The sequence below is a fragment of the Barbus barbus genome (genome assembly GCF_936440315.1).
Source record: "Barbus barbus genome assembly, chromosome: 11".
Lineage (NCBI taxonomy): Eukaryota > Metazoa > Chordata > Actinopteri > Cypriniformes > Cyprinidae > Barbus > Barbus barbus.
In genome coordinates this window covers 30,814,176-30,841,720 of record NC_136739.1, presented here as the reverse complement: position 1 = coordinate 30,841,720, position 27,545 = coordinate 30,814,176, and the positions used below count along the sequence as shown (strand labels likewise).

Genomic DNA, 27,545 nt, shown 5'->3' with positions numbered 1-27,545 from the left:
TCACTCGACTGTAAATCCAAAGCCACGTCTTCATCGCTCTTGATGTTCTTAAACTTTCTGTTATCTGAGAGAGAACCGCTTCAGACGACACTGAACGAATCATTCAAACTGATTCACGAACCGATTCACTGGTTTGCCAACAGGTTTGTTCGAGCCTTCGAACAGAATTGACTCAAAAGAATGAATCATTGGCGAATGGGCATCGTTCATTGCCCAGAGAAAAGTAGACGGCGCGTATGGAATAAATTGAAGCATTTTTATCTTTATTATTACGTATTGCATTAAGATAAAGTAACGAGAGGAGCGTCGCCCACAGTAACTAAGCAAAAGTACCGTTTTTTCACTAAAAATGTACTTGAGTAAGAGTAAAAGTAGGCTACCCATTTTTAAATATACTCTAAAAGTATTAGTTACCCAAAAAATGTACTCAAGTAAATGTAACTCGTTACTACCCACCTCTGATACTTGGCCAATAAATCTCATTCTGATTCTGATTCTGACGGCACCCATTCACTGCAGAGGATCCATTGGTGAGCAAATGATTTCTCCAAATCTGATGAAGAAACAAACTCATCTTGGATGGCCTGATGGTGAGTTCATTTACAGCAAATGTTCATTTGCGGTTTGTCTTAAAAACAATGTTGCACGTCCCATCATTTTATCTATGCAAAACATGATTTCTTGTTTTGTCATAGGTAAAATGTGACATGGACAAATTCCTGACATGATTTATGATGTACAAAGGAAGTGAACATGTCTCTGTTTTAGAGCTCAAAACACACTTCAGAGGCCCATTTCATGCAAGATGCGTTTTATTGCCAAATTTGTGAAGCCAAGTACTGGCCTTTATCCTGCTAACCTCTCACGCTGCCAGAATGTTGTGCCAAATGCTGAAGTTGAACCCGGTGACCTGGCACTGTTCTCTCTGTCTACAGTTCTCTTTGCAGCAGTCTGTCTGTACCGTCACCCAATTCAACCCCGATTAATGGCTCTTAATGTCCGTGGCTTAATGATTGACAGGCCTCATTGATGGCGGCCCACACTGACTTCAGACGGTCCTACAGGAAGACGAGGATTTGATAGCGCATCAGTGTAGATTCCGGTTAATGTGTGCTAATGCAGGTCAGCTGGCTTGGTTGACTGCCAAAACAGACTGAATGTACCTGATGAGTTCAGGTTTTAAATGGATTAGTTTCATTTTAGCACAAAGATTAGAATTTGCATTGCTCTGTAAATATTTAATTTATGCAGTTTCCTTAAAGGGGACCTATTATGCAAAAATCACTTTTATAAGGTGTTTGAACACAGTTGTGTTGCCGCAGTGTGTGAAAACAACCAGCCTATAATGGTAAAAATCCACCCACCTTGTAGAGACAGCCCTGAGTGAGAAGCAGCAGTCCGCCTCCGCCATTACTGTTTACTTGCTGTAGCTGCTGGAGATATACAATGTCAGGGCCAAAGAGACATTTCTAGTGTTGTGTTTTGGAACATAGGAGTCTCCATAGACTCCCTCCATCTGAGCCGCTGAGGACACTGTGGTGAAGTTTCATTGTCTAAGGAAATGTCCCAGAAAAAAATCGGTAAAGGCCCCAATACCTGTAGGGATCAATACCAACACTTCGTGTGTGAACATCAGCTCCAGACAAAGTAAGTACCACGCGTTTGTTTTACAAATTGCCTTTCTGAAAGAGCTTCTTGGCACTCTGTAAGGCTAATGATGCTAAAGCTATCATTGTCGCTGCCTGTTTTCACTGGTGCTGCTTTCTGTTTATTTATGCATTTATTTGATGCCATCCTAGTGGAATTTTAGAAATATTTTTTAGAATATTCATTAAGAATATCATTACTTATAATGCATATTATATGCAGTATTTACTGTATATTTATATAAATAATTTGTATTTGTACATTATAAAAACTAAATGTTCTAAATGTTTATTCGTTTATACATGTATATGCATAAATAAAGTGATTTAAATGTATACATACACACAAACAAACATATTTTTTCTGATTGTGTTTTTAATTAATTTATCTTTTTAAAATATTTTATAATTTTATATTAACAATTTGTTATGCTTAACAAAAAAAATATTAATAATGTGAAATAAATATTTTTGTGTTCATTATTTCTAGTTGTAAATACGAACTTCCATGAAGGCAGAATCGATTGAGTCACTTGCACATACAGTATTCAACAAATGTATGCACACTAGTACAAGTTCTATCATAGAGCAGCGCTCAAATGGTCATTTGGACACATTAACATTCATGCTGACACAAAGAGAAATACGGCTGCTTCAGAGAGCCAGACCTCGCAATTTATCCCAGTACTGTAATGAATTATTCAGGATGGCGTCTCAGACAGTATAGCCGAGGCGTCAGACTCACCTGCTGCAGACTCCTGGGCTGTTAGAAAGACGAGCAGATCTTCACTTACACTGCCATCAGTACTGCATCTGCAAGGCCAGAACCCTGCAACACTCTGAACCGCAAGGGGAAAAATAATAATACAAAATGTAAATTATGACCCCTTTTTTCAGCTGTCAAAAATAGCATATTTTTTAAATGAGTACTTACTTCTGGGGTGGTGATGGCGCAGTGGATAAGACACATGCCTTTGGTGTGAGAGACCCGGGTTCGAATCCACTGTGAGACACCAATGTGTCCCTGAGCAAGACACTTAACCCCTAGTTGCTCCAGAGGCGTGCGACCTCTGACATATATAGCAATTGTAAGTCGCTTTGGATAAAAGCGTCAGCTAAATGAATAAATGTAAATGTAAAATTATGTAAATAATTTAGTAGCATATACTTAAGTGAAAACTGAATGTAATGTTTTCAGACACTTAAGTGCATGTTATTCACAATTAAATCATCATGTTTTACAGTTTAAATTGATATTAAATCTAGTAAACTTAAAACGTCATTATTACTTCTATTGTCTTTGAAATAAGTGTGCTGCTGAATATACTGACAAGCATTTATATACTATAACTACATGTGGAGCACAAAAGCAGTCTTAAGTCGCTGGGGTATATTTGTAGCTATAGCCAAAAATACACTGTATGGGTCAAAATTATAGATTTTTCTTTAATGCCGAACATCATTAGAACATTAAGTAAAAAATCTTGTTCCATGAAGATATTTTGTAAATTCCCTACTGTAAATATATCAAAACTTAATTTTTGATTAGTAATATGCATTGCAAAGAACTTCATTTGGACAACTTTAAAGGCGATTTTCTCAATATTTAGATTTTTTTTTGCACCCTCAGATTCCAGATTTTCAAATAGTTGTATCTCAGCCAAATATTGTCCGCTCATAACAAACCATACATCAATGGAAAGATGATTTATTCAGTGATGATGTATAAATCTCAGTTTTGAAAAATGTATGACTGGTTTTGTGGTCCAGGGTCACGTATGTTATTTGAAACTTTTGTGTCATGCATTTAAATATATTTGTAATGATGAAGTTGCAATGTAGTACATTTAAAAAGAGTAAAATTTAGTACACATTTTGATACAGTTTTACATGTGCTGGAGCATGTCAGTCAACACATCAAAATAAGTTTACTTCTTCAAAGCACAACAAAAGATTATTAAAACAAGACGATTTAGAACGCATTTTAAAATTATACTTTTAATTAGACATCATTACAAAGTGCAATTTTTAAAAGTGTAATTAAAGTGTCTTTTAAGTGGCGTACTTAAGCGGCTTTTTCTTTTATTAATATTATATGATCTGCAAGTACAGCTTTTAAAAAATATACTTGCAAGATCTGAAGTACATTACAAGTGCATATTCACTACAATTAAGTGCACTTCTTTTTGACAAGGGGAAGTATTTGCTTTAAGAAATGCATATGTTGTCATTTCTGCAGCACAGCGTCTGTGTGTGTTAAAAATAAAAACTCCTGGGCATTTATAGTAACTGGCTTCCACACGAGCCGAATTCACCGAAACTGAGACGTCTGTCATCTGTGTGCGGGTGTCTACAAGGGAATGTTTTACCTTCAAACAGCAGCTTGTATGATTGAATCGCACTTCCTGTCAGTAAGAGCAGATCTTTCAGTGAGATTGTGCCAGTGTGTGACAGGAATGTCAAGCATGTGAGGAGTGTGTGTTGTTTAAACGTTTGGTCTTAAGGCGGCTGAGGCGGGGCACATTCTTCATCTTCATCGCACATTCCTGTTTGTGTGAGACCTTTCTATTGCAAGCTGATAAAAGTGGAGTTTCACAGGAATGCCATTAAAGAACTATTTTTGGTTGCTAAAGTATTAGTGAACAGTGCTTAAAAGAACCATTTTTTCTTAGTGTGAAGAACATTTTATAATCTAAAGAAACTTGTTTCACTTTAAAGAACCTTTTGTGCATCGAAAAAGTTCTATGGATGTTAAAAGTTCTACATGAAACTGCTAACGGAACGTTCTCAGAACATTCTGTCAAGGTTCTCCCAACAACATTTTGAACACACTTTCTTCCAGTAACGTTAATAGAATGTTTGTTCAAAATTATCTGGTTTTTAATAATGTTCTCAAAACACTAGCACAAAAATATTATTTATACATCATTCATGGAATGTTTTTTTTTTTTTTTCTTTCTGAAAAGTTTTAATTGGACGTTTGCCTAACATTTTTTTATGTTATAGCTTGTTTCAGAACATTCAGACAACAGTCAAAAGTAACATTCCTATAATGTTTGCAAAATGATAAAATTCAATGTTAATGTTTGTATATCCAGGAAAAAAAAACATTCTTAAAATCTTAAAAAATGGAAAATAGAGCATGCATTATCAAGAATGATAATAATACTTAACACTTGTGCAGTGCTGAAAATCCTTTACTTAATTTGGTGTTTCCCAAAAATTGCCTGTAAATCTCTCACTATGCTATATTGTCACCAAATATCAATCTTTTTATCAGCTTGTTTTCTTTCAGTTAGCACAGGTTTTGTTTTTCTTTTTGGCATTGATTGGTCGTAGACTTCATTGAACTGAACTCATGTACCTCAGTTTCTGAGTGAAAAAAATTATTATTTTTAGACACGTTCACTCAGAAACTGAGGTGCATAAACTCAGATCATTGAGGCCTACGATCAATCAATTCCAAAAAACAATACAAAAACTGCACTAACGGAAAGAAAACAAGCTGACAAAAAGATTGAATCCCAGGTTTAGTAATAATATAATAATAAGAAATATATAAGCCGTTTTTTGCCCGGGAACTGCACAAGTGTAACAGCAATTATCAAAACATTTTAGTGAAGTTGTTATACCCTGTGTGAGCAAACAGAGTTAGCTTTAGTTTAATGTGATAATGTGTTTTATGTGAAAAAGGACATTTTCTTTGCAAAATGATACCAACATCAGAGTTGTAATGCTTTTCTGAATATGAAAGCTGGATGTTGAATTATTTAGCAGGTTGTAACTACTTACATAGCAAACACTTGTCTAAACAGTCGCCTTAGGCAGTGCATCTGTCCCTGGGAGAACAGGGACGGGAAATAAACCTGGAAAGCCAATTAATATGCAACTGCCAAAAAGCAGGGCATAAACAAAGTAAAAGAGGGACGTCATACACCTCCAGAAAAAAAGGAAAAGAGAAACGCAAGGCAGCAAAACCAAGCCTCTTTCTCCATGTGCTGACAGCAGATCTCTACAGCGACGTCAGATACGTGTGAAGTCATACATTAATGCATGCACACATCATGTCTATGTGTTGTTAAGCACATTCTGTGGTGAGAGAGTCTCATCTGAAGAATGCAAGCAATGCAGAGCTGCAGCCGGATGCTGTTGGAAATATTTTGCTGCACTGGATCACTTTTAATAGCTGATTGATTTCCAAAAAGGCACTTTTAACTAAATGCAATACTTTTCTTATAGGGTACAGTGGGGCTAAAGGCCCCTTGGGATGAAAGACATGATTTCATGAACTGAGAATTTTTTCTGAAGCATTTTTTAAGCATTGTTACTTTTCAACTAAAAATAAAACCATTAACAAATTTTTGTTACTTAAAATAAAATAAACGCCAACAAAATAAAAATAAAATATATTAAAATTAGTATATTAAAAATATATTAAAATAAAATAAATCCTTAAACCCTTTTTATTCCAGCTTAAAAAATAAAATAAAATAAAATAATAATACATTTTATTGTTTATTTTAATATATATTATTTAAAAATGTATAGGCATATTAAAACACTAATTACTAAAACCTTTAATTAATTTAAAATGAAAACAGAAAAAGTAAAAACTGATACAAAACAGTAATGAATGTCTCTAAAATAACACTTAAAAAAAAAAATCTTATTAGTTTAAATTAATAATATGTGAGTCTAAACTTGAACCCGGAGTGATGCGGTGTTATATATAAGTGAGATATTATCATAGTTTCTGTTCATATTTTGAGTTGGTTTTAATTTTTTTTCTTATAATTTTAGTTAAAATTTTAGACATTTTGTTGTGTTTTTGTCAATTATTATTATTATAATATGTGTATAGTTTTTTATTTTATTCATTTTATTTCTGTTTTTGTTATTTTAGTACATCAAGTTAAACGAAATGAAAATTAGAAATGTTTCATTGGAAATAAAATCAACTGAAACTAAAGTTTTTATTTTATTTCGATTAAAGTATATTAAGATATATTTCCAAGTGGATTTAGTTTTAGCTCACTGAAATAATTCTGATGTGACGCTAACATGAGCCACACTGCCATCTAGAGCTAATTTTACTGGCATTGCTTCAGAGTCAGTAAATGTCGGCGTTGTGCCCATTTTCGACTCCCTGCCAAATTATGACCCCCCTCGTTGAAATCTCTACCTAATTGGCTAATCCTATCCCCTCCCCCACACCTAACCCTAAACCTACCAATATTATACAGGGGGTAATAATCAGAACTCTGAATCATGATGAGCAGGCCAAAGAAGCACAAATGCAATGAAATGCATGTTATTTGCATAAGTTAAAATCCCCATCTGAATAAGATTAACAGTGCTTTCACTATGAACTCAATCATTCCTCTATGAGCCTCTTTAGGCTTTTAGAGTTACTTTAAGATGACTGCAGCAGAATCTCTTCTTTATTGAAAACTTTTAACCATATGATTTGAGAGTGCAGCCGGTGATGAAGCTGTCAGGCGGGTAAGTTGACAGGATGTGACTGTCGTTACCTGAGCCCTACATTCTGACTGAGTTCCTACATTCCTACATTTCACTGCTGGTTATACTCTGTATAATTGTGTATGTGACAAATAAAATCTTGAATCTTGAATCTTGAGTGACTGAGTGAATGTACGGATGACTGCATGGGGAAATCTCAGTTTCCTCCACACAAAAACCAAACAGCTCCTGTCAAAGCTTGATCAACTCTCATCTATATTTAGAAAAGCCTATTCTTCAATTCTGTAGCATTTTGAACATCATAGGGTTAATAAATTGCATCGTGCCATGACTGTAATATACAGTATGTTGTGACATAATTGTGCTTTCAGAACTTTTGACATTTTTAAATCACCTCCTACCGACAAATATAAGATAATATATATCTATTTGTACTTGATTTCCTGACAGGATGATGATGATGTTGTTTTGACACTTTTGGTGATTTTGATGGAATATTTCATTTTAAAAGAGTGACATATAAAATATAGTAAGTAATATAATATATATACAGGATTTTAAGTAAAATATAGTACATACAGGTGCAGGGTTATTTCAGTAGCCTATCATTAAGATACTATTACTGTTTTTATTACTATTTTTAATTTGTTTTTATTTCTATCTTTAATGTTTTCATTTGAATTTTTAAAAAAACAAACAAACAATAGCTTAAATATTTTATTACATTTTTATGTCTGTTTTAATTTTAGTCATTTTAGTCCATCAAGTTAAAATAAATGAAACATTTTTAACATTTTATATCTGTATATATAGTATATTTAGATGTTTATAGAATAATAAAAAAAATAATAATAATTAAAATGTGCATTTTTTAAATATAGCAATGCAAACTTGGATATACAAGCATCTTCATGACAAAATAACATAAATTATATATTAATAGAATTAATTCACTGTATATTTTGCAAATGTGTATCAGGCATTAGATAGTCTGTTCTATGATTATGAGGGACAAAATAGCATCAAATTTCTACATTGATGACTCTTAAGAAAGAAAGAAAGAAAGAAAATAGGCCTACATTTGACCTCTTGAGTAAAAACTACAAATGACACACTAAAAATCATATACATTTTTAGTATCATATTAACAAACACCCATATGAGCATGCTATAGTGTGTTTGAGCAGCTCAGACTGGATACACAGGCACAGTGATACTTTGTAACAACCCAAACGCGCGCAGACACAGGCACAAAAGCACACTCGCCGCTGATTGGCTGGAGCAGCGGCAGGCGGAAGTCGAAGTCTTGGGGATTCCCCGAGGGAAGTTCCAGCTCTTTGTAAAACAGACAAGATGTTCATTTGTACGAAATAATCCATTTCCTCCCGTTAAACGCGTAGATATGCGTGTAGCAGCGTCGCGATGTCCAAACTGCGCGTAGCTTTAAGCGTCTGGGCTGTTTTGGAGTGAAGGTAAGTGAAGGCACTTCATTATGTTCAGATATGAGGATGTTTGACGGGTCGCTTTTGCTTTTAGTTGGTCGAAAACTGGAAGTTTGATTGTGTTTGCTGTTATATTTCTGTTTCTTACTTGTTTTACTAATATTGAATGTATAAAGTTTGCTGGAAAACTTTGTTTTGAAACACACCATTGGTATTTAGGCCGGGGCTAGTTGTCACATGGTCTATATATTAAATACTTTGTTTAGTTTTGAGTCAAAACTCCAGTTACATAAATTGTCATCATGTTCTCATCTGTTGGCTAACAAGTGAGCACAATAGACAAGAAAAATGAACTTGAACTCAAATAGTTTTCTTTTTTTTTTACATAAAGCAGTCAGATTAGGGCAGGCTGTCCATATGTTTTGTATGTGGGGAATATATATACATACAATATTAATCGGCCAAAACAGTGGTGCGTCATTTTGGCATGTTGCCTGTTACATTTCCGCATTTTAAAGAATAATTTTGTGTGTGAAAAGCTTAAAGTAGGTTCTTTTAATGTCAACTTACCCCATATAACCAATATGTGTGTCAAATGAGCTGTATGTTTTGTCCTGGGTGGAAAAGTTCAATATGTTTTTGTAGACGAGACTTTAAGGGCTGATACTATAAAGACATTGGCTTGAAGAAGCAAACTTAGTTTGTGAAATATTAACTGGAATAAACATGTGACAACTAGCCCCGGCCTCCCTGTAGAACCTGATATTAAAGTTTATTTTAAACAAATTTTAAATGATTCCTTATGCTTTTATAAATGATTTCGCCATGTCATGTTTGACATTTCTTTCCGTCTCTGCAGTGTTTGGCAAGACAATATTGAACTTAAACTGAATCTGAAACTGTTGTTATTATTATTAAAAGCATAAATGTTACTTAAAAGTAAAAAAATAAAAAGTTTATTCTGTGTGAAATGTAAAAAGTAAAAAATATATATTTTTAAATAAAGCATACATACACTAGTTATGTATTTTTTAAATTTTATATTTCTTTTTTTTTTTCAATGCCTACAAAATAAATCTCAAGCGTTTATCCAGAAGCCTTTAGATCAAAAAGTTTAAACAAACTTCAAAAAGAATACATTTATTTTTGCATGTTACATTTCTGCTTTTTAATGATGAAATTGTGTAAGAAAAGCCTACAATAGGATGTTTAATGTCAAGTTCCTATTGTGACAACTTGCCCCACAGCCAAGGTGTGTCAAATGAGTTATTTAATGTTTTGAAATTTAATATTATAGTATATAATAATATTTACACTGAAGCAGTGATGTAGAGCAGGTGCAGGAAAAATAAAGGACTTTCGTTTGTCAGGTTATCAGGTTTATCACGTTCATGTGATGTGGGCATAACATGAGATGTTAAACTGGCGTTTTATGCTTTTAGTGTCTCTATCAGCGAGACTGGCTTTGAAAATCTGTGTGTTGATGAAGCTTGTGTGTGTTTGTAGCCGTCACTGACAGGTCCAGTGCTAATCACGCTCCTGAGTTAAAGAAGGGGTGTGTAAGTGTTTGTGTGTGCCTGGGACTAGGGCCCGGGACCGCCCAGTTCGGAATGTTACTGAAGGCCCCGGAATGGACAGGACCATCAGTGAGCAGCTCAACAAAGCCTTCGAAGCGTACCGCAACGCGTCTATTGAGAAAGAGTTGGCCAGAAAGGAACTTCAGCATAAGGTGCCGTTTGTGAACTATCGGTTCCATCAGAAGCATTTAATTTGAATCGGTTCTCTATGTGTGACAGTGAGCAGACACTAACCTATTGCTTTTGCAGACCGAGCAGTATCAGCGGCACACTCAGCAGATGGAGAGAAAGATAGAGGAGCAGACGAAGACCATCTCACATCTTAAAGCTGAGCTCAGTTCCCTTCGTAAACACACATCAGGTTGGAAATACGATTTATCATTACATCTTCAGAACTAAATGGCACACAAGACTTACCCATGCATATTTATTGAAAGTAGAAGAATTGCCTTTATTGTTTTTTGTAAGTCTTCCTTGACTGTAAGACATTTTATTAGAGTACCCTGCTTTAAATGTTACTAGGAAATGTTTTTACTTAATACATCAATTAACTTTTTTTTTTAAGTTTGTATTGTATATAATTGTTTTTATTTATTATTATTTATTATATTTGTAAAAATAACATTGTTCCAGTTTTTGTATGCAATTCATTGAAAATATTGTTATTAAGACTATTTTAAATCTTTGCCATAAATATAGCCTTAGATTCTGATATGGGGTAAAATAATTAATAAATTAATATAAGTAATTCAACTAAATGGTTTGCTTAGTATACACTATAAATGGATTAAATCAACTTGAGGCATAAAAATGAGGCAGTGCACACACCTCATGCTAATTATGACTATTTGCACATTTTCATATAATAGTAGAGTCATTAAAGCTGTCAAATAACACAAATGTAAATATGGGAACTATCTGATGTTCAAACTTCAAAATCGACACCCTTTGTCTAGATTTTCTTTAGTGGTGCTTTTTTTTAACGTTTTTTTTTTTTGACCATTTATTTTTATATACAAAACAAAACTCAAGTGTTTAAGCAGAAGCCTCTATCTATCTGTCTGTCTGTCTGTGTTTATTTATTTATATATATATATATATACACACACACACTTAAACATTTATCGCATTTATTAAAATATACTTTTATTAGCATTAACACTGTTTAGTCACATTTTAATATGGAATGATTAAATTTACATGCCATGCTCAATATGAGTCTTTTTTTTTTTTTTTTTATCATTCTAATTAATGTCTTTTTATATATATATATATATATATATATATATATTATATAAATTTGAAACTAATTTGCTCTGTATGCACTATATAAACTTAAAACGCATCAGAAAATTAGACAAACTGCTTTTATATTAAACTGATTAAAACTTATAGTAGTATTATTTTTAAAGCACATATGTGACCCTGGAGCACAAAAGCAGTCTTAAATCGCTGGGGTATATTTGTAGCAATAGCCAAAAATACATTGTATGGGTCAAAATTATCGATTTTTCTTTTATGCCAAAAATCATTAGGATATTAAGTAAAGATCATGTTCCATGAATATATTTTGTAAATTTCCTACAGTAAATATATAAAAACTTCATTTTTGACTAGTAATATGCATTGCTAAGAACTTAATTTGGACAACTTTAAAGGTGATTTTCTAAAAATTTTGAATTTTGTTTGTGCACCCTCAGATTCCAGATTTTCAAATAGCTGTATCTCAGCCAAATCAATCTCAGCCATTAATGGAAAGCTTATTTAATCAGCTTTCAGATGATGTATAAACCTCAACTTTGAAAAATTGACACTTATGACTGGTTTTGTGGTCCAGGGTCACATAATAGATCATTAAATTAGGTGGTATGTTACATGCTTAATGTGAGAGTCAAATGTTATTTTAGCATGCAAAGTTCACAGATGCTACCGATGACATGCATGCTTTGATGTGATGAGTGTTCTTGTTATTGTTGAGTTTGACTGTGATAACGTGGCTGTGCTTTTTTTCTTCAGGGGAGGTCTGTGAGCCTGCGTACAGAAAACAGGAAGCAGAAACCTTGTCACCTAGCGATCATCACTCTGACAACTCGTCCAGTTCCCACAGGACTAACCATTTCCTGGTGGGTGTTTTCTCTTATAAAGGGATGTGACTCTGGCCAGTGTTTGATTTCAGAGTTTTGCATTTCCTCTCGGTGACATGCAGCACTTTGTCCAAACACAACAAAATGCACCAAGTTGTTTTTTCCAGCAAATGCACATTTGGTTGTGATGTAATTGTTCTGAACGGACCGAAAGGACCGTGACCTCAGACCTCCCAGCCTTTATATTGTGTTATCATCGTTAACCGCCTGTAAGCACAGACAAACCTAATAGCTGAGTTTGCCATGCTTTGCTAGTTATCCACAGTTCACTCGAGGGTTAAGTTGTGAGAAATGTGTGAAAAAGATGTAGTTCTCTCTTCACAGTTTGATATAATTTTTCATCGCTATCTGTCCATAGTGAGAATGTTTCTCTAATTGAATCCAGTGTGATAATTCTTCTCAATTGTTTTAATCTATACACATTTTAACCCACAGGGGGCACTAGAGCATAACGCTTTCCTGTGCTCTGGTGCTCTCTAACCAGTGTAGCACAGGCACTTCTCTCTTATGAAAGGAGGTGTCACTTTTTTAGATGACTGTTAGTGAAAGATATAGACATAACAGTTTGAAATGGCTACTTTCTCCTTTTCCTGAACTTAATCTATAGTAGATAATGGCTTCCGTATTGGGCTTAACCTGTAAATGTAACAAAGCATGTTATTCTATAGCAAATGCATTCAAAGGCGCCATAATTAAGGAGGTAAAAAGTTTTTATGTGAACTTGTGTAGACTTTGGAGCTTATTAATGGTCTTTTTAGAAGTATTTTCTGCAGGTTGAGTCATACAAAACTCTTTATTTTCACAACAATTAAGCACATATCCGCCCTGTTCTCTTTAACTGTATTGAAAAAAATAAAAAAATAAAATTCCTTTAATGTTGTTAATATAAAACTATATGAATAGTAAAATCTCTCTCTCTATATGTATATATATCATGGTAGACTTTGTTGTTTTGCCTTTAATTGATGCTTATAAAAAAAAAAAATCATTAAAAAAAAAAAAAAAAAATATATATATATATATATATATATATATATATATATATATATTATATAATTTATAATACAGTATTTAAGGAATTATCTTAATATTATAATTAATATAATAACGCATATAGTATATTATTAATATTTTACTGCAATACAGTTAAAAACTTATATATATTTTTTTTCATAAGTTATCAATACAAAATCAAACATAAAATCCATTATGGTAATTTGGGAGGGGAATGTTATTTATTTATTTGTTAAAAAACAAATAAAAGTAAAAAAGTTTTGTAAAGTTATTGTATACAATTCATTGAATTACTGTTAAGACTGTTAATATTGTTATTATTTTATATCTCATTATTTTTGAGTTTACCAAGAATATAGCTTTTGATGCTGGTGTGAGGTAAAAATAAAATAAAAAATACATTAAAAAAACTTAATGTTTGCTTAGTATACACTATAAAAATAAATATTAAACTGGTTAGTCGAGCACAGGAAAGTGTTATGCTCAAAAAAAGAAAAGAAAAATGCATTGTTGTAATGAGAATTTTGGAGGGGAATGGAATTAACTATCAATTTATTTAATAACTTGAATTAATAATTTTATTTAATTTTTTTATTTTCTTAAACATGTGGGTATATAGTATTTATAGAGTTGTAACTTTTAGTTACTTTTTCTTATTTGTAAGTCGCTTTGGACAAAAGCGTCCGCTAAATGACAAAAGTAAAGTAACTATAACTGTTAAAAATAATGTCACAATGGAAAATCGTAATGGTCCTAAAAATAGGCTTCGTGTTATTCAGTAAAATAAACTTTTTTTTTTTTTTTAAATGTAGACATTTAATTTTTTAATCCTACTGAAAATATGTCTAAATCTATATGCTGACATACTGTAGCCGTATATTTAGAATTAATGTTTGGAAACGGTTATGACATTCTGTGTATCTTTTTGTTCTTGTGCAGATAAACGAACCCACTGAGTATTCCAGGATGCTTCCCCATACAATATCTGCTGCCTGCGAAATGAAGAGGTACATGAATCATATCGCTTTAAAAAAATCCATTTTTTAATGAAGGATTTTACACTTCAGTCCCATGGGCACCCAGACAAAAGGTTTAATCTTGAGCTAAAACAACTGATTAACAACTCTGTAGAGTTTGTTTATTGGTTGTATTGTTCTTGCAGAGTATATCTTGTATAATATCTAAATAACATTAAAGGAAAAAGCAAAACTGATCCAGCAAAAACACCCCTGATACCCCGTGCTCATTAAATACTTATGCCTTTCCACTGATGTGGGATCAGTTTGGAAAAAGGAGAGGTGAACATGTCTATAAATGTCATGTTATATGACATTTAGAAGTAGGGAGGTTAAACTTGATGGTTTATGGCTTTTTTGGTTGAAGCTAACTAGGGCTTACTGGGGAAAATGTCACCGAAAGTGAAAAGGGTGACCCAGATATTTAAAATATGGTGGTAAAATGATCCTGTGATGAATAATACTTTTTGTGGTCGGTGAAAATATTTGTACATGGTTTCCAAAATTGCAGACATGTGGAAAATTATTGAAAATGAACTGAAAACACATAACTGATATACACATAATGCACGTTTTATATATATATGTGTGTGTGTGTGTGTGTGTGTACACATGTTTATAGATAGATAGACCGATAGATAGAGCATAGCAGCCTTAGATGGTTTATTGCTGTATACCTATTTTTTTAATAAAACTTCATATTTTTTATATATTTATAAAACTGTGTATAAAACTGTTCCCATAAAGTAAAACAATAAAGAGTTTACTTTTAAAGGTTACATTTTGTCTTATGTAAAACAGTTCCCAGTGGAGTGTGAGTCACTAGATATTCTGGATAAAGTTGTTTTTCCTTCTAATCTTAACACTGATGTTGTTGTTTTTAGATCATTATTATTTTGAAAGACCCCAGCAGACATTTGACTTCTTTCTCTTTCGGTTAGTGAGACTGTACTGGACACTTGGCAGGAAATCCAGGGGACTTTCCAGAGGATTCAGACTCTAACCAGAAGGCAGAAAGATCACCTGAAGCGAATCCACAAAGGAAATGAGACTGCTAATGGTAGAGTCATTTTTTTTTTAAATTTTGGACTAATATGCTTTATTAAATTATAGCTGTTACACCACCTCACCACCCAAGTGTGTTTCTTTCCATTCTAATTAAATTAGGTAAAATAAAAACTGTGGAGTTACAATTACTTTAGAAATGTCACAACAAATTAGTAATTATATAGCTAGTATTGTAATGCGGCATACTAGTAATTATACATTTCATTGTTTGTTCTTTCCCGCAATTAAAAGCAGAAATACTTGACGCAAAGCCATGGTGTAAGGGCTTTTTGCTCCCATGACCTCTGACCTCCACGCAGCATTAAAATAGACTGAGCAGATGAGCATGTTCAATTATCACTTTGATAAATGTTGTTTTGAAGCAGCACACTGTTACACAATTACGTGTCCTCTGTGAAATCACTTGGAAAACAATACGCCAGTGAGATGTATTTTTGGACGTGATTGCATGATGGAAAGCATGCGGAAAAGACGATGTGTTTTTGCGCCATGGAACGTCCATATGTATTAAACGTAATTAGAGGTGTTTGCTAAGGAAAGCATTAATAATAGCTGATATTATTGCTCATACTCAGGGTTAGGGCTTCTGGAAAACCCCAAATATATTAGTAATCGCCTTGGAAGGGTCTTAAAAAGTCTTTAAAAAGGTCTTAAATCAGATCTGAAAGCCTTAAATGCATAAAGTCAAGGCATTAAATGTTGCATGCACTGCAAAAATATTAATATCTTCCTCCGTATTTTTGTCTTGTTTTCCAGTACAAATATCTAAACATTCTTAAATCAAGATACATTTCCTTGAGATGCAAAATGAAGACACACAGTCATAAAATTAAATGAGTTTATGCCTTAAACAAGAACAAGTATCTGTCAGTAGTAGGGGTGGGAAAATAAATCGATATGGCGATATATAAGCTGCTGTTTTCTATACAAATGATAGTGGATGGTGATGTATAAATTCAGGCTCTGTAAGAGTAGTCAGTGTGACTTGTTTGCTGTATTTTCTGTCTTCTAAAGCCATACAATCTTTTCCTCTTCTGTAGTTCTCAAATTTGCGGTTGTGCATATTTAATGTAGATGCATTGCAGTGTGTTCCACGACACGAAAGAATTAATGCTGTTTGCAGTCAGTGATGTCAAAACGATGCTGCAGCAGAGGACAAATAACAGTGAAAGATAGGTTCAATTATATAATATCATACTTTTATGGTGCTTTTTTAGGCCCTTTGGGGCTCTAAAGTAAATATCACCATTCACTTTTGTTATATGTAAAAGAGCAGCTCAAAGATTCCACAAAACATCTTTTTGTTTCACTGAAGAAAGAAATCAAAATTCAGAAATAATCATAAAACTGTTATAATATAATAAGCTCTCTCCACACAGTGATCTCAGATTTGCTGCTCTTTAAAAAAAAAAAAAAATTATAAGGAGGATGAATTATGAATGTCAGTAATTGAATCTGAGCCACACTCTGATGCTTATGATTTCATAATGTTATATTACTAGCTCCACGTGCCTTCTCAGTGTGATCACAGACTTTGATCAGGACGCTTCAGAGGTGAATTTCGAGCTCTGTAGTTGATTTTAGTTGCCTTGACAGAGTTCCTCATTAATAGTCAGCGTTGCATGGTGTGCATATCACTGCTGTGCTTTCATTGCATTTGCATACTAATGTGCTCATATATATATATATATATATATATGTATGTATATGGGCAAGAGAGAGATTGACAAGAGAAAATGCTTGATGTCTTAATACTAAACCACAACCGGGTTTATCTTCGGGTTATGAATGCAAGGCAAATTTGAGATTTTTCTGCACCATTTACATGAGGCCTCTTTCCATTTGTGTTCCTGTTCCTCTTAATACTTGATTAATAGATGCATTTGCATTATTTTGTTCATTTAGCAAACATTTCTATGCAATGTGACTTTGCATTATAGCTTGTGATGATCAAAAAGTGTTTATGATGCATCACAGACTCTTTCAAAGATTTGATGTCACTTTCCTGGAAAACTTTACTTTAAGTAATTAGTTCTTGCTTTTATTATGCATTTACATTTAAATAAAAAACCGTCATAGAAACAGTTTTCAATTAGAAATTGCTAGTATTTTTTTTTTTTTTTTTTACAAAGAATTACAAAGAATCGGCAAGCAATGCATTGAATTAAGTGTAAAATTTGTATTAAAAATTAGTATATTAAAATCAATGTAGTAAAAAGTAGTGTTTTCTTGTGAAATGTTTGTTTTATTTACAACTTTAGAATAATTTTTTACAGTATTCATTTAGAAGGACCTTGTATTATAATAGGCATTGTGATGTGTAATTGTGATAAAAACAGCAGTGTTGCATTGCTCTTTTAGTTCAAAAGATCAATGAAAATATATTTTTCATGATACAAGCACTGGTGTTGGATAAATGCATAAAGGTTTTGTTGATTTCCTATCGGTTTCCAGAGCAGTTTTCCATGCCCATCCAGTGCAGCGAAGACACAGCAGAACAGACTGAGGCTCCTTTTTCTTCACCGCTGCGGTCAGAGGTCGACGATACTTCGACCTCCACATCCCTCGCGTCACGTGGCGCAGGTCCAGACGGACCGTCTTTTGATTCCCTAAGAGGCCTGAGTGTGAAGTTTCCCCCGAGCACAGAGGATGAGTACGACTTTCTCAACAGTACGCCGGATAAACGGGTGGACCTGCCCCTGCATGGACCGGACACAGAAGACCACATGCACACGATGAGGGAGGAGTCTTATCCGTCGTACTCCGCACCCTCTCTGTCCGCTCACACATCTGCTGCATCTGCATCGCACGAAAATGTACGAGGACCCCAAAAGGTAAGATGGACACTCGCACCCGGGATGCCTTGAAAGCTGCTCGGTAACATTATTAAAGGAATAGTTTACGCAAAAATATTTTATGCAGATGTGTTTGTTTCTTCATCGGAAACAGATTTGGAGAAATGTAGCAATACGTGAGCTGCCTTCATGTTTACTGCCTTGGCAGCATTCTAACTATGATGGCACCTCAGAAGTGTCTCGTTTCAAATGCTAATCCAAGTGCCACATCGATAGTGTTCCTTATGTGAAGTGCACAGGAGACCACTGCTTACAATAGAAATAGAAATACACAGCACTGAAATTTTGGTTAAAATTAATTTTTTTTAATGCATTTAAATCAGTACCAAAAGGCATTGTTTTGATTAACATTTCTCTTGACTTGGAACCCCTGAAAAGGTTTTTAATCAAGTTAACACAAATTAACTTTTAGAATGTTTTTGGGAAAAATATGTCTTAAATGTTAATAACTCAAGTACGCTTTTCACCATGAAAAAAGCTGGCATGGCGTTAAAAAACAAAACTGGGTTATTATCGTTAACTAAAACCAAACAAAAACAGTTTTGTTACTTTGAAAAAAAATAGACTGTAATAAAACAAAATACTAAAAATGTAAAATTATTTTATTTCAGTTAGTTGCCAAAGCAACTTTTCTCATTTTTGTTTAGTTTAACGTGAAGTAATAAAATAACTACAACTAAATAAACAAAAGCAAAGAAGTAATAAAAACTATATTGACATATACATAAAAAAAACCTAAAACCAAAAATGACAACAATAAAAATAAAATCAAATCAGAAAATGTAAAAATGAAATCTAATTGTAAGTATTAACAAAAACTATAATATTAGTTCAGTTATACTAAAATAACAGCTCATCACAATGCATTTTGGGATTGTCTGCAAAGGATACATGCAATTTTGCCACAAAATTTTAGAAGGGATTCGATACGAAATGTTTTTAATTGTGGTTAATTCTGAGCAGAAAGCCATAGTTTCAGCTCTGGCGTTTTGAGGCCTCCTTTCCAAATAGTAACTGGTTTTGAATGAAAAAAAAAAACGTGGCTAATAATGAGAGATCACTGTGCTGTGGTCAGGCACAACCTCATTACATTAATAATGACGACAGGTTGACCGCAGTCGGCACTGGACAGGTGAACTTTTCCCCTCGTAAGAGTGTGTGGACAAAGACAGGATTCATGCAACAGGAAGTGGTGTGAATCTGAAAATGTACTGTGGAAAGTTTTTGGTTGCTGGCTTTTAGGAGAAATTCCAGTGTTCCGTTGTTTTCAGTTTTTGTTCCTTAAATCATTATTAATCATAGAAGGCTGTATAAAATGTCACCGGTAATTCTGCTTATCTTTTTAAAAAGGCACGTGTTTATGATGCCTTAATATGCTGCATTTCTATAGGTTTTGCCACTTATATTAAAATAAACATAATGTCTTTGAGAATTCAGTTGTTAAGCACTTATTTAAAGCGCATTGTGATGAGCTTTGTGTTTATGCATTAAATGCATTTCATTCAGAACTTAAAAGTGTTGATACAAATTACATCAGTCTACCTTAATCTGTTTTACCCAGTATTTGTATGCTATTTATGTTTATGCTTATTGGATAGTTAATATTGTGTAGTTAGCTTAGCAATGCTAACAGCAAGCTATTCAAATGAACTGATCATGTCTTCTGTGCTCTTCGTATGAAAAGTGATATTGGTGTGATGTGTGCTACCTATGTAGAGCGTTCCACATTGGTCACTTGTGAGGTTCCATTTCAGTGACAAGCCCTTAAAAGTCAGCTGTCTATGTAGGCAGAAGACAGCTCACTGGGTTATATTGTGTATATGGAGAGACATTTACACTAGATCAATGTCTATTAAACATATTTCAAATAATGCCATTATACTACACAAACATTGCCAACATTATTATACATAATTCATGACATAAGTTGACATACCTTTTTATATATATAGGAATCATAATTTATTATTATAATTATTTATATAATTATTATTAAATATAAAATATATATTATTTAATTTTTAAATATGATGTATTACTGTTATTAAATATTAATTATTTTAATTTTTATTGCTATTATTATTAACATATTTAAAATATTAATATAAAATTATTCAAGTGTAATACACAACATTGACAAGATAAATATTATATACAGTTCTGCTCATAAGTTTATATACTCCTTCTTTATACTAAATCTTTTTAATATAGAATTATAATGTCTGTTATTATTATAAAAATTCTTAATAATAATTTAAATACGTATTCTAATATAATTAATATATTAATAATAATAGTTATTATTATTCGTAACATTTAAAATTGAATTATTAATATTAATAGTAGTAGTATTACCCTGGTGAAGCTATTTGGTCAGCATATATTTTGAATTTATTACACAGGACAAAATCTGAATTTATACAAATGACCCTGCTCAAAAGCTCTTAATATCATATGTTGCTACTTTGAGCATCATTGACTGTTTTTAGTCATTTGTAGCTGTATGAGTCCCTGGTTTGTTCTGAGCAGTGAAGACAGGAATCCTTCAGTTCCTGTATGTTCTGTGGTGTCTTTGCATCTTCTGCACGGTGATGCTGAGGTCCAGAACACTAGTGCAAATCCAACACAAACAGTTACTGATATTAAGAATCAAGGAATGTGAACCTGTTCAACTGAAATAGTTTTTGTCTTGTGGAATATATGTAAATATCTGTATGCAGCTTTGCTTTTAAATGCTAAACATCTTACAGATTCTGGAAGGGGTGTGTAAACTTGCACATTTACAACTGTATATATTTGCAGCTTGTGAAATTGCAGAGGAAATCTAATTAAACGCATATAAGGAGGACATAAAAGAACCGTATTGTTTTTACCTGTCCATATGGAGAACCGCGAAACTCACACCTATTATGTAAGGCTCACATCTGCACGGGAATTCGGTGCTATTCCATTTAGGATGTCAATTAGGATGTGCTAAGACCACAGAGAGCTGTGAGTCACATATTACCTCGTCTTCTGTGTTGTCGTACTATTACACTTGTTTCTGGACTGTTCTTTTCTGTCTTTGAGCTTAAAAGCATCGCAGATACCTGGGCTCATCTGTTAAGAGCAAGGGAAAAATGTGTAGTGTTGGCAAAACAGACATTTCGAACGGCTAAATTATGAAGTGTAAATCTGGTGTCATGCAAAAAAGAGCCGCAAAGAGTATTTTTCCCTTCATGGTGCTTTAAAAAAACAGTGCTGTTTGCAAATGGGCAGATCTTAATATATGATAACAGACTGATTATAAACACAGTTGTTTTGTTTATTATATGGCTGTAAAGAATGTAAAAAAAAGAAGCTTTTTTCACTTGTAGAATATCTGATTTTTATTATCACCGTTGTATTTATTGTTGCTATCTTATTTATATATATATATATAGATATTTTCTTTTATCATATATATATATATATATATATATATATATATATATATATATATATATATATATATATATATATATATATGATCAAATACACTGAAGATTACAGAAGAAATTAAAAATGTCAAAAATGTTCAAATAAATTTTCTAATTAAATTATTTTTAATAATAATAATAATAATTATTATTATTACACAACTGCATCACACAAAGGTATTAGCTTTTGTTTCATTTTCAGTCTTTATTATTTTTGTGTGTATATATATGTGTGTGTGTGTGTGTGTGTATATTTGTGTATATATATGTATGTGTGTGTGTGTGTGTATATATATATATATATATATATTTATTTATTTATTTCCTCCATCACACAAAGGCATTAGCTTTTGTATTTCATTGCACAATATTTTTTACATTTCATTTATACATTTTTCAGGGAATTTTTTTTCCTGCAGTTTCATAATATATCTGTAGTCTAGATACTGATGCATGCTGAATAATTTTGTTTATTACAATGTATTATTATTGTTTCTTCATAATTTTATAATTTTGTGTGTGTAGATATATAGATTAAATATGCTGACAATTCTGAAAGAAATAAAAAAAAAAATATTATAATATTATTTTGTATATTTTTATTAATATGTCACATAAAGCCATTAGCTTTTGCAATTTATTTGCACACTTTTTTTTCTTTTATCATCTTCAGCGTATTTTATCCTGCACTTTGAGCGTGTATCTCTAGTCGAGCTACATATGCATGCTGAATAGTTTAGTCTTGGCTTTTATTTCCCCATCATTATCTGATGCCAGCTTAACAAATGGATAATTGTCTGTATCGTTGCCCTCATTGCTGTCTAATGTCCTTTGTCTATGTCCAGCTTTTTTGGACTCCAGACCTCCCGGACTTGTCTGCCCAGGCGCCGGGGACAGACACTCAGCAGATGAACAGCCGAGAGAAGTGTGCCTTTTGCAAGGATGATGTACCCCCAAATCACATGTATAGCCACCTCAATTCACACTTCAAGAACAAAGCTGGCGATTGACACACGCGGGCAAGGGGCCGCGGCCGGACTGAAACGGCCTTTATTCGTGGCTTTGAGTAGCACACTGCCTGTCTAAACACATTTGCTCATGTCCGTCAGTGACATGATGAAGAGAGTGGAACCTTTATTTAATTAGGAGAAACTTAAACGGTTCATTTTAGGGTGGTAATGTCTTAATTAATCTTTTTAGCTGCATTTTAGTTGGAGGCATTCGGATGACTGGCAGTTTCACTGTAGAATAAAGACGTGCTTCCTTTTAAAAGTCATTTAATTTGATGTGGCAACCTCAAAGATAGAGGACGAGTTGCATACGCTGTTTACGTGAGCTCAAATGTCTCACCATTGTACTTTTTCAAATGCAACCTACACACAGCTCTCACCTGTGTTATGCATATATCAAATTATAAACCAAATATCAATTTCTAGAATTATTTTACAGTTCAACAAATGTCAGGCAGCTTCAAGCCCTGTTTATGAATAGGTCACATTTGTATTGCAATTTTCAGGAATAAGTGAAACGGTCACGGGAGCCACGTGTCGGTAACTGTGCGATTTTAAGTCCTAAATCCAATTACACACATGCTTGTTTTCTGTAGCAATGGTTTCAAACACACTGTCTTCAATTACAATAATTTTCTGCATCCTTTCCTCCAAACTAAGTTCTAATATCATATTTTTGTAATATTTCTGTTTAAAGTGAACGGAATAAAACCACACTGACATACATAAGAGTCACTATTTAATTGAAAGCTTGAATTGTGTCCTCAGGACAAATATCAGGCTGGGGCAAGTTGTCACATTTTTAGCACTCTTGTTTTTGCAACGCGGCTGGTAAATTTAGCGATCGCTGGAAAAATGTTCCATTGAAGTGTTGTGGAAGTAATAACTCTTAATTGCTTTAATTTGATTACTTAATTTTAATGCGTACCACCTGTATGAGGGAATCTGTTCAGAATGAGAATAATCTTGGATAATTATTTCAACGATAAACACCATCTGGTTTACGAAAGCACTTCTGCACAGGTATTTCAGGTTAATTAAAACTTTGTTTCTACACGCAGTATCCAATATAAGCTCAATTTGTGATTACATGCACAATTATCTTATGATTTATAATGCATTATTTTGTGGCCTGATTGCTATTAGGCCTGTTTTAAGGCCATGCGGTTTATTCACATGAATGAACAGAGGCGAAAAGCACTGAGATGAATGGAGAAATATGAACTGAATGATTTTCTAGCTCAGAGACTGAATTAGCTGCTCAAATACTTTAAATACCAAAAACAATCTTTCATTTTGTTTTCATATGATCACATTATGCCTATAAAATACAAGCAAAAAAAAAATTCTTACTGGCAGAAAATCAGATATTATTAATAATTATATATATATATATATATATATATATATATATATATACATGCACTATATATTATATAATTAATTATAATAGTTGTTTTTATTTTAAATGTATAATTATACAAAAAATTATATACCTATTTTCAGCTTTTCTCACTTGCATAAAATCTGATATATTTAATTTTTTGTAGTAGTAGTAATAACTATTGTTATTTGTATTATGTATAATTATAACAGTGCTTTTTACACTAGCGGAAATGCATAGATATTTTATTATTGATATTACTATTAATAATAATTATTATTATTACTATTAATCATAATTATTATTGTTATTTGTTATTACACAGCTTTTGCATTTCATTTGCACTATTTTTTTCCATTTCTTTTATAACCTTAAATGTATTCTATCCTTCAGTTTGAGCTCTTATCTGTAGTCTAGCTACGGATGCATGCTGAATAGTTTAATCTTGGCTTTTATTTCCCCATAATTATCTGATGCCAGTTTAACAAATGCATAAGTGTGCTCTCGTGTGTACAGATGTGCTTGTGTTTTTATCGGAGGATCTTAAACCATGTCCTTGATGCTGCATTGGACTGTGTGTGTGTGTGGATAATTAGCAGTCTTGTAAACAAACGTAATCATTTTCACTAATTCCAATGGTGATGCCTTGAGCAGAAATGTGTGTAGTCGCACACACATGTGCAGTGAAGACCTCGCAGCACCCCAGATTACAGCCTGCTAACACACACATACTGCATAGATGAGCTGGTGTGAAGAAGAGGAACTAGTTGTGTTGTTTTTCACACTGGCAGACTGGCGCTACACATGGGGACTTTTGTAATGTTTCGCTGATTCGCTGAAAAAAAGATTACCTAAAAATATTGATTTAAGGGAAAATGTAGAACTAACTGGTCATTATTGCAAAATAAACACTGATTGGGTGATGCAACAACACAAAGCAAGGTTTCTTTTGGGATAATTACCAGCTTACTGTACGTTATAGAGCTGCTCAGTTTGTGGTTCTAAAACCAGAAAGAGAATCAGCATTTTCAAGGCTTGGCTTCCCTCTGGAGTTTCCTATGGGTTTTTGGTTTATGCATAAATGATATACTTCCATTTGTGAATTTTCAAGCCTTTTTATTTTTTTATAAAATGTAACTTCTAACAAGTTTCTAAATGCAGACTACAGCTTAGACGAATGTGAGATTGCATGTTTGGCAAATCTGAAAACTGTTGTAGTTCTTATTTAGCAGCTTTAATTTGAAAGGCTGTTCTGAAAACCCATAGGAAACTCCCTAAGGAAGCCATGATGACTTATCCAGATCAGCCTACAAATTGATGTCATGACTGAACAGCTCCATGTACTGCTATTTACCAAATAAATAAATAAATGTATGTAAAATATCTTTATTTAGTCTCTTAAGCATTAGTTCTCAACCAGTGGGGCTGTGAGATAATTGAAACTATTATTAGAAAATCATATTATACACAACTTGATTCAAAAGATGTAAAATGAGTGTTTTGTCATTTTTGTTTAAAGTTTTAAGCAACTTATTTGCATATTTTTACTGTTTTATTAAATAATACATTTATTAAAATAATAATATTAAGTTCTTGAAACGTATGGAGTCCAATAGTCCAGGGTCCAAACTTTTAAAGGCAGCCTATAACATAGGACGTCATACAGACATGCTCTTTCATCCATTTCCTCTCTAAATCCTTGTGCTTTAATGAAGCATAATTTCGCAATGTCTTGCACGACACGTTGTTTTGCTACAGCAAAAGCAACACAACAACCGAGGCACGCGACGTGCTCTTGCTCTATTTGCAATGCTGAATATTGCATGTCGAAAGCGCACAATGTGTTGCGCATAATACACGACCCAACTTGGATAAACACAGCGTTCAAATTCTCATCTCTCACATCAAAGCATGAATTTATTCTAAAAGGCAGCAAATATGAACTCCTCTCTCCCTAATGATCTCTATCTCTCTCTCTCTCCCTCTCTCTCTCTCTCTCTGGAGTCGTGGACAGATGCTTGTACATAATTACGTTGTCAGTGCTCGTTATTTGGAAGAGGAAAGCTGTACTGACAGTTTCTGGGTCCATGTGTTTTTTTTTTTTTGTTTTTTTTCTTGCTTTTTTGTCCTTGCTGTTGACTCAATTTTGACAGCATACTGCTGAAATATCATTGATTATTCAAAAGATCTATAGACCTCGCGTCCATTATGTGCAGTACAGCAGGCCTTCTATTCTATGCGCACTTTCTTGCAATATACAGGCTTTATTTGGATTAAAGTCCCCAAAAAAGAGGAGGAGGAAGACGAAGGTTATAGATTGAGAAGGAGAAGCAGCAGGCTGATTACGAGGTGTCAAAATTGCCAGGAGCAAAAAGGTGAAAGCAATCAGGGGTGAGAAGAGTGCAGCATTCGTGAGGGGCAACTAATTATCCAATTCATTTGTGGAGAGCAGCATTTGAGGCTGAACGCTGACAGATTGGTGCGGAGGAGAGGGGAGGTGTTAGAACAATGGAACCCGGCTCACCCTCATTATTGCCGCATGCTAATCAGACGCGCCGCGCTGCCGCCGCCGAACAGTTCAGCGAGTCACCAGCTTCATTCCAACGCGAGGAAAACCGATGGAGAGAGAGAGAGAGAGAGACCAGGTGTTGGCTCAAGTTCCACCAAACGCGTGAACGAGCCAAAAGGTTCCTTCAAGTAAAAGGATTGCAGCAAAAGGACTGCGTTGCTTGAATAATACTAATTTAAAATATCTCTCATTTAAAGAATCTGTATATATGATGATAATAAAAACAACAATTATATATAGCTAGCTATTATTTTATATAGGTCGAAAAAAAATTCATATGAATAAATCAACCTACAGCTTAAAATTATCTATCTGTTTGTCTGTCTGTCTGGATTGTCTTATAGGTTATATTTTATATGAATGATATAAACTATGAAGCCATGTTGGAAATGTAGAGCATTCTAATTTAATTAATTTCGATGCTATTACCGTTACGCACGGATAATGATATTAAATTAGCATCATTTGAAACATCTGTTGCTGTTTCATTTGTGTCTAATCTTTCCTCAATTAATGTTTCCTTATGTCCTATAGCAGCAGAACATCGTTCATGTATCTTGGGAGATATGGATTTTTTAGGACTAGACGGCTACCACATAAATACTAGGCCTGCTACTAATAACAACTATTATTATTATGAGAACACTACAGAATTATTCTACATTTATTCACTTTCTCTTCACATTCTTTCTATTTTCTCTAAAAAAATACATTTCTATTTCATGTATTAACAATGTATCAACCCATACTGTGGAAAAAAACAACATTTCTATAAAATACGAAGATGTTTAATATGCAAACGGAAATTACAAACCAGATTATAGACCTGTCTAGATTTACTCGTTTCGTTCACAGCGGCGAATAAACTAGCCAACACGTTT

At 33.3% G+C, this 27,545-nt stretch overlaps 1 protein-coding gene across 2 annotated transcripts; it reads left to right on the top strand.

Moving 5' to 3' along the window:
• The first annotated feature begins 8,408 nt into the window (after window positions 1-8,408).
• On the top strand, window positions 8,409-23,436 carry LOC306877410 (TRAF family member-associated NF-kappa-B activator-like). Of its 2 annotated transcripts, none has more exons than XM_079429186.1 (8): window positions 8,409-8,599; window positions 10,076-10,298; window positions 10,396-10,507; window positions 12,163-12,269; window positions 14,244-14,311; window positions 15,262-15,380; window positions 17,843-18,222; window positions 22,547-23,436. In XM_079429186.1, exons 2-8 carry the CDS (start codon window positions 10,200-10,202, stop codon window positions 22,709-22,711), a joined length of 1,050 nt encoding a protein of 349 aa, XP_079285312.1. In that variant the 5' UTR covers window positions 8,409-8,599; window positions 10,076-10,199; the 3' UTR covers window positions 22,712-23,436. The 2 variants fall into 2 exon arrangements, with proteins under 2 accessions (XP_079285312.1, XP_079285313.1); XM_079429187.1 differs by having other exon boundaries at window positions 8,421-8,599; window positions 10,157-10,298.
• Window positions 23,437-27,545: the final 4,109 nt, after the last annotated feature.

Coding starts and splice junctions, on each gene's coding strand:
- LOC306877410 (XM_079429186.1), top strand. CDS start 10,200: ATGGACAGGACCATCAGTGAGCAGCTCAACAAAGCCTTCGAAGCGTAC. Junction 10,508..12,162: donor CCTTCGTAAACACACATCAG/GTTGGAAATACG, acceptor TTTTTTCTTCAG/GGGAGGTCTGTGAGCCTGCG. Junction 18,223..22,546: donor ATGTACGAGGACCCCAAAAG/GTAAGATGGACA, acceptor GTCTATGTCCAG/CTTTTTTGGACTCCAGACCT.